General features: G+C 49.7%; 1 protein-coding gene across 1 annotated transcript; it reads right to left on the bottom strand.

Moving 5' to 3' along the window:
* Positions 1-1,979: 1,979 nt before the first annotated feature.
* On the bottom strand, positions 1,980-11,360 carry LOC140898027 (uncharacterized). The gene is given in 6 exon segments (XM_073311410.1): positions 1,980-2,398; positions 2,400-4,923; positions 5,235-5,348; positions 5,855-5,981; positions 6,527-6,614; positions 10,589-11,360. Coding segments are annotated over 6 exon segments (3,261 nt in total). The 5' UTR covers positions 10,906-11,360; the 3' UTR covers positions 1,980-2,307.
* Between the last annotated feature and the right edge of the window lie 652 nt (positions 11,361-12,012).

Genomic DNA, 12,012 nt, shown 5'->3' with positions numbered 1-12,012 from the left:
ATCTATAAAGCAGTTCATAGACAGTTTACCACAAACTTTAAAAAGAGATATATATACAATGACATTATTACACCCAAGTTTCATTTAAATGTTAATATTTCCTTTTGACTTCTGAATTAACAAAATACAGTCGTCGACAGAAACCCTTTGGTTATACTGTTAATCTATATCTCGTTACAGATTAACATAGACTACTACAATTACTATGTTCTAGGGCTGTCAAGTGATTAAAAAAATTAATCGTGATTAACCGTGCTCTTAAACAATAATAAAATACCATTTATTTAAATATTTTGGATGTTTTATACATTTTCAAATATATTGATTTCAACTGCAACACAGAATACACTCCATGCATCTGATGATGGGTTATAGCTCACAAAAGTTTATGCCCAAAGAAATGTGTTAGTCTCTAAGGTGCCACAAGGACTCCTTGTTGTTTTTACAGAATACGAAGTGTACGGTGATCACTTTATATTTTTTATTACAAATACTTGCACTGTAAAAAACAAAAGAAATAGTATTTTTCAATCCACCAACTGCAACTACTGTATGCAATCTCTTTATCATGAAAGTTGAACTTACAAATGTAGAATTATGTACAAAAAATAACTGCATTCAAATGTAAAACTTTGGAGCCTACAACTCCACTCAATCCTACTGCTTGTTCGGCCAATCACTCAGAAGAACAAGTTTGGTTACAATGTGCAGGAGATCATGCTGCCCGCTTCTTGTTTACAAGGTCACCTGAAAGTGAAAATAGGCGTTCACGTGACACTGTTGCAGCCGGCGTCACAAGATATTTACGTGCCAGATGCTCTAAAGGGTCCTAGGTCCCTTCCTGCTGGAACCACCATTCCAGAGGACATGCCTCCATGCTAATGACGGGTTCTAATCAATAACGATCCGAAGCAGACCAGACCGACACGTGCTCATTTTCTTCAACTGAGTCAGATGCCACCACCAGAAAGTTGATTTTCTATTTTGGTGGTTCGGGTTCTGCAGTTTCCCAATCAGCGTGTTCCTCTTTTAAGACTTCTGGAAGCATGCTCCACACCTCGTCCCTCTCAGATTTTGGAAGACACTTCAGATTCTTAAACCTTGGGCCGAGTGCTGTAGCTATCTTTCGAAATCTCAGATAGTTACTTTCTTTGCGTTTTGTCAAATCTGCAGTGAAAGTGTCCCCCCATGTGCTAGGTCATTCTCCGTGACTTCGATATGATGACATATTTGGCAGAACATGTGTAAAACAGGACAGGGGACATACAAGTCTCCTTCAAGGAGTTCAGTCACAAATTTAATTAATTCATTATTTTTTTTAAATGAGCATCCTCCACTGAAATGGTGGCCGAAGGGACATAGGCATGTTTAGCATATCTTGCACTTAAATACCTGTGCTGCCAGCTACAAACATGCCATGGGAACGCCTTCTCACACTTCCCGGTGACATCATAAATTAGAAGCAGGCAGCATTCGCTCCCGTAAATGTAAACAAACTTGTTTGTCTTAGCGAGTGGCAGAAAAAGAAGTAGCACTGAGTGGACTTCTAGGCTTTAAACTATTTAAACTTTAAAAATAATTGCTTTATTTTTCAGTTCACTTATATAATTAAAATCATCTATGTTTCTAAGTTACACTTTCCTGATAAAGAGATTGCACGACAGCACTTGTATGAGGGGAACTGAAAAATGCTATTTTTGTTTTGCATGTTTGCAGTACAAATATTTGAAATCAAAAATAATATAAAGTGAGCACTGTACACTTTCTATTCTTTGTTGTGAGAGAAATCAATAGATATGAAAACATAGAAAAACATCCAAAAACATTTAACAAATTTCAACTGGTATTCTATTGTTTAACAATGTGATTCACTGAGATTAATTTTTCTAACCACAATGGATTTTTTTGAATTAATCACACGAGTTAACAGCAATTAATCAACAGCCCTACTATCTTCTTCCAGTCAGTGCTGATGGGGTCTCTCTCCTGTGTGGATCCTCTGAGTGTTATAAGATTTGATCTTTGTGTGAAACTTTTCACATGATCCAAACATTTATGGGGTCTCTCTCCTGTGTGGATTGCCTAATTTGAAACAAGTTCTGACTTCCATTTCAAAGGTCTTTCACAGGCTAAGCAGTTATGGGGTTACTCCTGTGTGTGGATTCTCTGATGTAAAACAAGGGATAACATCTATTTGAAACATTTTTCCAAAGTCAAAGCACTTACGGGGGTCTCTCTTGTGCGTGGACTGCCTGTTGTTTAGAAGGGCTGATCTGTTTCTGAAACCTTTCCCAGAGTCTTATGGTATTATGGTCTCCATCTTGTATGGATTGCTTGATGTTTAACAAGGTGGGACCTCTGTATGAAACTTTTCCCACAGTCTAAGCACTGATGGGGTATCTGTTGTGTCGATTTTCTGATGTTTAGTTAGGCCAAATCTCCGTACCAATTTTTTCCCAGAGTCTAAGCACTTGTGGGGTCTCTCTCCTGTGTGGATTAGCTGATGTTTAAGATGGGTTGACCTTTCTGTGAAACTTTTTCCACAATCTAAGCACTTATGAGGTCTCTCTCCTGAGTGGGTTGCCTGATGATTAAGTAGGTTTGACCTCTGTATGAAACTTTTCCCACAGTCTAAGCACTTATAGGGTCTCTCTCCTGTGTGTATTCTCTGATGTGTCACCAGGGCTGATCTCCATGTGAAACTTTTCCCACAGTCCAAGCACTTATGGGGTCTCTCTCCTGTGTGGATTACCTGATGTTTAAGAAGGGTTGGCCTTTCTGTGAAACTTTTTCCACAGTCTAAGCACTTATGGGGTTTCTCTCCGGTGTGGACTGCTTGATGTTTAACAAGGTCTGACCTCTGTATGAAACTTTTCCCACATTCTAAGCACTGATGGGGTCTCTCTCCTGTGTGGATTTTCTGATGTTTAATTAGGCCTGACCTCCGTATGAATTTTTTCCCACAGTCTAAGCACTTGTGGGGTCTCTCTCCTGTGTGGATTACCTGATGTTTAAGAAGGGTTGGCCTTTCTGTGAAACTTTTCCCACAGTGTAAGCACTTATGGGGTCTCTCTCCTGTGTGTATTCTCTGATGTGTAACCAGGGCTGGTCTCCATGTGAAACTTTTCCCACAATCCAAGCACTTATGGGGTCTCTCTCCTGTATGGATTACCTGATGTTTAAGAAGGGTTGGCCTTTCTGTGAAACTTTTTCCACAGTCTAAGCACTTATGAGGTCTCTCTCCTGTGTGGGTTGCCTGATGATTAAGTAGGTTTGACCTCTGTATGAAACTTTTCCCACAGTCTAAGCACTTATGGGGTCTCTCTCCTGTGTGTATTCTCTGATGTGTCACCAGGGCAGATCTCCATGTGAAACTTTTCCCACAGTCCAAGCACTTATGGGGTCTCTCTCCTGTGTGGATTACCTGATGTTTAAGAAGGGTTGGCCTTTCTGTGAAACTTTTTCCACAGTCTAAGCACTTATGGGGTTTCTCTCCGGTGTGGACTGCTTGATGTTTAACAAGGTCTGACCTCTGTATGAAACTTTTCCCACATTCTAAGCACTGATGGGGTCTCTCTCCTGTGTGGATTTTCTGATGTTTAATTAGGCCTGACCTCCGTATGAATTTTTTCCCACAGTCTAAGCACTTGTGGGGTCTCTCTCCTGTGTGGATTACCTGATGTTTAAGAAGGGTTGGCCTTTCTGTGAAACTTTTTCCACAGTGTAAGCACTTATGGGGTCTCTCTCCTGTGTGTATTCTCTGATGTGTCACCAGGGCTGATCTCCATGTGAAACTTTTCCCACAGTCCAAGCACTTATGGGGTCTCTCTCCTGTGTGGATTACCTGATGTTTAAGAAGGGTTGACCTTTCTGTGAAACTTTTTCCACAGTTTAAGCACTTATGGGGTCTTTCTCCTGTGTGGATTAGCTGATGTTTAAGAAGGGTTGGCCTTTCTGTGAAACTTTTTCCACAGTCTAAGCACTTATGAGGTCTCTCTCCAGTGTGGATTGCCTGATGATTAAGTAGATTTGACCTCTGTATAAAACTTTTCCCACAGTCTAAGCACTTATGGGGTCTCTCTCCCGTGTGTATTCTCTGATGTGTAACCAGGGCTGATCGCCATGTGAAACTTTTCCCACAGTCCAAGCACTTATGGGGTCTCTCTCCTGTGTGGATTACCTGATGTTTAAGAAGGGTTGGCCTTTCTGTGAAACTTTTTCCACACTCTAAGCACTTATGGGGTCTCTCTCCAGTGTGGACTGCTTGATGTTTAACAAGGTCTGACCTCTGTATGAAAGTTTTCCCACAGTCTAAACACTGATGGGGTCTCTCTCCTGTGTGGATTTTCTGATGTTTAATTAGGCCTGACCTTCGAACGAATTTTTTCCCACAGTCTAAGCACTTGTGGGGTCTCTCTCCTCTGTGGATTAGCTGATGTGTAATCAGTGCTGACTTCCAATTCAAAGAATTCCTGCTCTCAAGACACCCAGAGGGTTTCTCTCCCATGTGGCTTCTCCCATGGTTATTAAGATCTGAGCGCTTATTGAAGTTTTCCCCACAGTCCAAGCATTGAAGTGTTTTCTCTCCAGTATTTATTGCCTGAAGCATAAGAAGCGCCGGTCTCAGAATGAATCCTTTCCCATAACCGAGGCATTCATAGCGTTTGTCTTCCTTGGGGGTTGTCTGCCGGGCTGTGGGATCCCTGTGTCCTTCCCCACATATAATAGATCCATCCAGTTGCTCCCTTGAGTGGTTTCCCAGCAGCCTCTTTGACCTCTGCCAATTTCCCCAGGCTTCTCCCTGTGCCAAGCACTGGGAAAAATTCCCTTCAGCTCTTCCCACAAAAATCCCCTGTGGTTCCCCATGCCCAGGAATTTCCTGATGTTGATTCCCCTCCTTCTTCTCACTCACTCTCTCATCACCTGCAGGGAGAGAGACAATGCAGACAGGAGTCATTCTGCTGAGGAGAAATTAAGAGGAATAGAACTGAGGGAAAACCCAACATACTAAAGCTGCAGAGATGGAGCAATTGGATTCTGCCTCCACTTCCCAGTTGGGAAGGAAACTCCTGCAGTGAACAGGACACGCAGGAAGCGATGTCAGTGAAATCTGCTGCCTGCAGCCCTGCTCTGGGTGAGATGAGGAAGGAACTGAGGGCACTTACTAATATATCATTTTTGGGATTTTCAACTTTTTCTTTCATTCACCACATGATTTGTATGTCAGCGCTCACCTGTGTGGGCACCTCTTGGGATCTCTCTTTCATCACAGGCCTGGAGATCGGGCACCCACGGCTCTTCCCCTTGTTCCAGCCGGGTGATCAGGCCAGGTTTGGGAAGGGGAAATCCTGTACAGGGAGTGAAATCAGACCAGATCAGGGTTTGTGGAGGATTGAGAGAGCATCTGTCAGAAAGGATATTCCATGGGTGACACCTGTCCCAGTGCTGTGCTGGGGAATGTGGAATCTAAGAGGACAGGAATGTGGTCCCTTAACCCCCTTGCGGGAGGCAGACGTCTGAGGAGGTGAGGGCAATTGTGATGCACACCCAGCTCTCGTGTTAAACCCCTGCCTATTTCTAAACCTGCCAAACCCAGAGCCCTCCACATGACTGAAGCTGTTCCCAAGGAGGGGGGAGAAGAGGGATTCTGTTTGCGACAGAGAAACAACACAGACAGGACAATGCACGGCTTCTCCACCTTGCAAGATAGGGGGGTTGGGTGGGGATGATTCAGTATGTGCCTTAAGTTTTGACACCCTCTTCTCATTGGAGCATGATGAGGGAAGAACCTGACCGGTGTCAGACACGCAGACCTCCCCAGTTTCCAATAACCAAGGGGCCAGGAATCCCTTACCCAGCGAGGTCACTGTCTCGTAGTTCTCCTGCATGACATCCCTGTAGAGGGCTCTCTGAGCAGGGTCCAGCAAAGCCCCCTGCCCCTGGGTGAAATACACAGCCACCTCCTCAAAGGTCACCAGCATCTGAAACAACAAGAATCCCCCACTCAGCACCTGCTGCCCCAGCCACAATCCCACTAGTCATGGGGTAGGACGGAGAGAGAAGCAGAATCCTCCCCGCACCCTGCTCAGAGTAGCTGGGAGGCTTCAGGGGGTGGGAGAAGGTGAGAGCTCCTTGTCCTCCCCAGCACACGGAGCGGGGCAGGGTCTTCTCATTTCCCACTCGCCTGCCAGCCATAGGCTGAGACGGGAAGCAGAGCTCTGAGCCACGGACAGGGACAGGAACCTTGACAGCTTCCCTTTGTATTTCACAGCAGCCTCTGGCCAGTGGGTCAGGCTCCAGCACTGGGAGTCTGGTCCATTTTCCCAGCCCTGCCCAGGGGGGTGTTTCCTGGTTCAGAAATGGGGGATTGTTTCCCCTCCCTCCCCCCGTCAATGGGCCTTTTCAGAAAATCAGACCCAGGTTGATCACGTTCCAGCAGGTTTATCGCACCCCGTCCCACCCCGGGTGATTAACCCCTTTACACTACCCCTCCCCCACCACCAAAAGCCCCCTGAAAATCCCCTACCTGAGCTGGCTCCATCACAGCCATTTCCCTGCCCTGTCCCCTGCAAGATGGGACAATCTGAAGCGAAACGTGGACACAATTCCTCAGCCTGTCGGAGGAGCAGGGAGATTGGGCAGGTTTCATAAGGGGCTGGAGTCCATGTCACTCCCCGATTCCCCCCAGGCTCTCTCCCTGCAGACAGACGCTCTGATTCTATGACTCTGCCATGCTGGGAACAAACCCAGTTAGTTCATTACCTCCCCGGCCAGCCCCCCCTGCTTAGAACTAACCCAGCACGTCCCTTCTAAACCTCCCCAGAGCAGTATCTCCAAGCGAAACGCTGGAAAAAGAGCAGATCAAAGGAGTCACTTCAGGGTATCGCCCTACAGTGTATTGTGACCCCCTCTAGCTCTCTCCCGTCTCCCTCCGTAGTGCGGTGCTCAGCAGAGCGAGCAACTGGCTTTTCCTCTCTCAGCTCCTGCTCTTGTTCCCAGGAGATCGGACTGCCCCGAGGGTGCAGGGAATGGATCTGGGCAGGGCTGGGAACCTCCCTCCCCACTTCTTGCTGCTGCTGCCCTTCAAGTCTCTCCGCTCTCCCTTTTTATCTTCTTCCCTCAACCTGGGAGAACAGGTGACTGTCCCATTACCATAGCCCTTTGCTCTCATTAGGCAGCTCAGCCACTGACACTGGTAACAGGGGTTTGAAGCTGGCTGTGTCACTGAGGGCAGGAGCTCTGGGACTCACAGACACAGGGAGCCCCTCCCCTTCTAGGCCAAACTCACCAGCCAGTCCCTGAAATCAGCTCTTTGTGCAGAGTCATTTCCCTGCCTAGCTCCAACCCTTTCCCCAGGTCTCTCCATCACCTGGAGGTTCAGGCTCAGGGGCTGGTATAGTCAGAGTGGTTCCAGTCACTGCAAAAGTGCCCCTGGGGCTGGTCTCAGAGGGGTGTGATGAAGGGGGAATGTTCTTAATTTTTTCTCTGAATAATGTGTGAGTGCCTCAGTTTCCCCATGTATTACTCAACTATCAAGCTGGTGGGATACAGGTGAGTGGTTACTGCGGAGACCTCAAGAGGGCAGGTGTCACTGCAGAGTGGCTGCGTGGTCACAGAGAATGGCCAAAATTCTGTATCCTGAGGTCTCTGAGGATGCGGGGCTGGAAGTGGGTCAGTCTCCTGATTTGGGGCTCAGCGGGGAGAGCCCAGGGCTCGGGACTCTGGATTCCCCCCAAGATGGACTTTGCTGAATGCTCCTGATTTCTGTGCTAAGAAGCTCTGTTCCACACGGTTTTCTCAGCGACCAATAAACCCTTCTGTTTTCCAAGCTGGCTGAGAGTCACAGCTGACTGCGGAGGTGGGGTGCACGGCCCCTGTGAGGAGCATGTCAGGCTTCTCCTTAGGCTGCCCCCGGGGGTTCAGGCTGGGGCCATGTGCCCTCCCTGGGCCCCAGGACCGGGAAGGCTGGGGCCACATGCTCAGCAGGTCGGGGGAGATGTTGGGGGTGCTCAGGGTCTGGGGTCCTGCCCCTACAGTGGGAGGGGGACTTGCCTCCCCCAGCCCTAGATTCATCCCCCACCAGCTGTACCTCGTTCTTCTTCCCAGCTCCTAGTCCCAGGCAGGGGGGCTGAAACAATCTGTACAGTGGGGTGTCAAGGTTCCTTCCCCACTCTGAACTCTAGGGTACAGAAGTGGGGACCCACATGAAAGACCCCCTAAGCTTATTCTTATCAGCTTAGGTTAAAAACTTCCCCAAGGTACCAACTTTGCCTTGTGCTTGAACAGTATGCTGGCACCACCAAATGTTTTAAACAAAGAACAGGGAAAGAGACCACTTGGAGACGTCTTCCCCCCAAAATAGCCCCCCCAAACCCTACACACCCCCTTTCCTGGGGAGGCTTGAGAATAATATCCTAACCAATTGGTTACAAAATCATCAAAGACCCAAACCCCTGGATCTTGGAAGAATGTAAAAATCAGTCAGGTTCTTAAAAAAAGGATTTTATTTAAAAAAAAAAAAAGAGCGGTAAAACTCATCTCTGTAAAATCAGGATGGAAAATACTTTACAGGGCATTCAGATTCAAAACACAGAGGATCCCCCTCTGGGCAAAACCTTAAAGTTACAGAAAACAGGAATAAACCCCCCTCTTAACACAGGGAAAATTCACATAAAACAAAAGATAAACGAATCCGCCTTGCCTGTACTTATACTGGTTGCAAAATTGGAGACTTGGATTAGGATGGGTTGGAGAAGATGGATTTCTGTCTGGCCTCTCTCAGTCCCAAGAGAGAACAACCATGTAAACAAAGAGCACAAACAAAAGCCTCCCCCCCCCCCCCCAAGATTTGAAAGTATCTTTTCCCCTTATTGGTCCTTTGGGTCAGGTGCCAGCCAGGTTAGCTGAGCTTCTGAACCCTTCACAGGTAACAGGATGTTGCCTTTGGCCAGGAGGGATTTTATAGCACTGTGTACAGAAAAGTGGTTTCCCTTCCCTTTATATTTATAACAGGGGGGCTGAGAGCCATTGAACCAAACTGTAAAGCCTGGATAGGATGGAAACCCCTTCAAGCCAGGGGGTGCATCAGGGCCCCGCCAGCCCAGATCCAGAGCCTGTGCTGCCCCCCCCCCCCCCGATTGTGCCCCTGGGCCCCGCTCCCTCCCCGACCCCCAGCTGGGGCCTCCACCCTGAATCATAGAATCATAGAATATCAGGGTTGGAAGGGACCCCTGAAGGTAATCTAGTCCAAACCCCTGCTCGAAGCAGGACCAATTCCCAGTTAAATCATCCCAGCCAGGGCTTTGTCAAGCCTGACCTTAAAAACCTCTAAGGAAGGAGATTCTACCACCTCCCTAGGTAACGCATTCCAGTGTTTCACCACCCTCTTAGTGAAAAAGTTTTTCCTAATATCCAATCTAAACCTCCCCCACTGCAACTTGAGACCATTACTCCTCGTTCTGTCATCTGCTACCATTGAGAACAGTCTAGATCCATCCTCTTTGGAACCCCCTTTCAGGTAGTTGAAAGCAGCTATCAAATCCCCCCTCATTCTTCTCTTCTGCAGGCTAAACAATCCCAGCTCCCTCAGCCTCTCCTCATAAGTCATGTGTTCTAGACCCCTAATCATTTTTGTTGCCCTTCGCTGGACTCTCTCCAATTTATCCACATCCTTCTTGTAGTGTGGGGCCCAAAACTGGACACAGTACTCCAGATGAGGCCTCACCAATGTCGAATAGAGGGGAACGATCACGTCCCTCGATCTGCTGGCTATGCCCCTACTTATACATCCCAAAATGCCATTGGCCTTCTTGGCAACAAGGGCACACTGCTGACTCATATCCAGCTTCTCGTCCACTGTCACCCCTAGGTCCTTTTCCCTAGCCATTCGGTCCCTAGTCTGTAGCGGTGCATTGGATTCTTCCATCCTAAGTGCAGGACCTTGCACTTATCCTTATTGAACCTCATCAGATTTCTTTTGGCCCAATCCTCCAATTTGTCTAGGTCCTTCTGTATCCTATCCCTCCCCTCCAGCGTATCTACCACTCCTCCCAGTTTAGTATCATCCGCAAATTTGCTGAGAGTGCAATCCACACCATCCTCCAGATCATTTATGAAGATATTGAACAAAACCGACCCCAGGACCGACCCTTGAGGCACCCCACTTGATACCAGCTGCCAACTAGACATGGAGCCATTGATCACTACCCGTTGAGCCCGACAATCTAGCCAACTTTCTACCCACCTTATAGTGCATTCATCCAGCCCATACTTCCTTAACTTGCTGACAAGAATACTGTAATTCAGTTTGGCCCCGGCCCCCCTTCTGCCCCTCCCTATTTGCCCCCCTCACATCTCCCTGATCTGCAGCCCCCGTCCACACCAGCCCGGCCAGGGCAGGGAAACAAAAAGGCAGATTGCGGGTGGAGGGGGTAACGTGATCCTGCCCCCGCCCCGCACACACCGGGGGCTGTCGGCAGCTTTCCCGGGCCCGGGGCAGGGAATCGCAGCCAGCTCCGCGGGGAGCAGCCCGGGGCCAAACCCGCCCCCTGCAGCCCGGGGGTGCCGGGGGGGGGCGGGTCTCTCTTACCTTCCCTCCGAGCGGGGCCCCCCGGGGCAGGGGCCGGGCCGGGAAGGGGCCCTGGCCGGGCTGGGGGCTCTGCCCTGGGAGAGGCTCCCGGGGAGCAGCGGGCAGGGCCCGGCTGGAGGTTCCCCTCTCCCGGCTGCAGCCCGGGCTCCGGGCTCCCAGCACCAGCCGCCGGGGCTCGGGGATCTCGCCGGGAGCCAGAGTCCCCGCAGCGGCTGCGAGTCACTTCCTGGGCCGGGCTGAGCCCCGCGATCGCTCCCCTCAGAGCCGCCCCCCAGCCGCTCCTGGGTCCTAGCGATCAACCCACCGCGCTGCAGCATCCCTGTGCCCGGCTCCTGTTACACTCACAGGCTCGAAGTTCAGAAGGGCCCGTCCTGAGCATCGAGCCCAGGGGTTCTCAGCGGACAGCAACTCTCACTGGTGGAGGATCTGACATTTTTCCCTAAATTAGTTAATGCACTTTCGGGGAAACCAGTAAACATGCACAGAGGTAGGCAGAGAAATGGACCCCTTACTGTGGGGAACTTTCCTGACTTAAACACTGCCCTGGTGGAATCAAATAGCAGAAGGATCTGAGTCCTTGCTCCCTCTTCCCTCACCCAGAGCCTGCCTCACCTTGAGGGCTCCCCTTCCACTCTCCTGTGTAGCAAAGTCCTTATAACCCTGACAAGGCTGGGCCCTGGCTTCCTGTGGGGCTCGGCCCCCCCCAACCTGGTTGTGACCACTCAGGACACGGGCTAAAGCGTCCCCACTCTGGGTACTTTCTCCACTCTGGATGCTTCTCTGGCCTCTTCCCTGACCATTGTCTATACCCCGGAACAAATGCAATTTATTAAACAGCAGCTAATAAAAGAAATCAGGAAGCAATGGGAAAGGTGAAAGGAAAACACTTAGCCCCACTCTGTGGGCCCTGGGGAAGCACAACCAGGGTCTCTGGGATGCCAGGGCAGTTCACAGTCTGTCCCTCCCACGTCCCAGGCCTCCTGCCCAGGCCCTGGCTGTGCTGCAGGGATGCTGCGGGTTAGACCCGTGCTCTGGCGGTGGCCACACGCCCTCAGGCTCTCGGTGACAGGACCTTTCTTCCCAGCGTCCTCAGAAAGGAGCAAATCCAGAGGACAAATAAAAAGCCCCCCCCCCTTTGGTAATCTCTGTCAGCTGATGGGGATGGGGGAGACTCCTGATCTTTGAGCACTTCTGGCTGCTAACCTAGTTCTGTCCCTGCCCTCCCCCAGGGTTCCACGGGGTGCAGGCCATGGACCGGGACACCCCATGGGGGGAGGAAATGACAGTACTGCAGGGATGACTTCATCACCTTCCGCGTCCAGCGTCAGGCCCCTTACCCCTGTCTGCATCCCGACCCCCCCCCCGAAGCCATGGCCCTACTCCCGGCCCCACCTCAATGGGATGGGGGGGCACAGAGAGGGATA

This window comes from Lepidochelys kempii, chromosome 14 (genome assembly GCF_965140265.1).
Source record: "Lepidochelys kempii isolate rLepKem1 chromosome 14, rLepKem1.hap2, whole genome shotgun sequence".
In the NCBI taxonomy this organism is placed as follows: domain Eukaryota; kingdom Metazoa; phylum Chordata; order Testudines; family Cheloniidae; genus Lepidochelys; species Lepidochelys kempii.
Note: the sequence above shows the minus strand (reverse complement) of the source record. Positions and strands in the feature narration are given on the sequence as shown.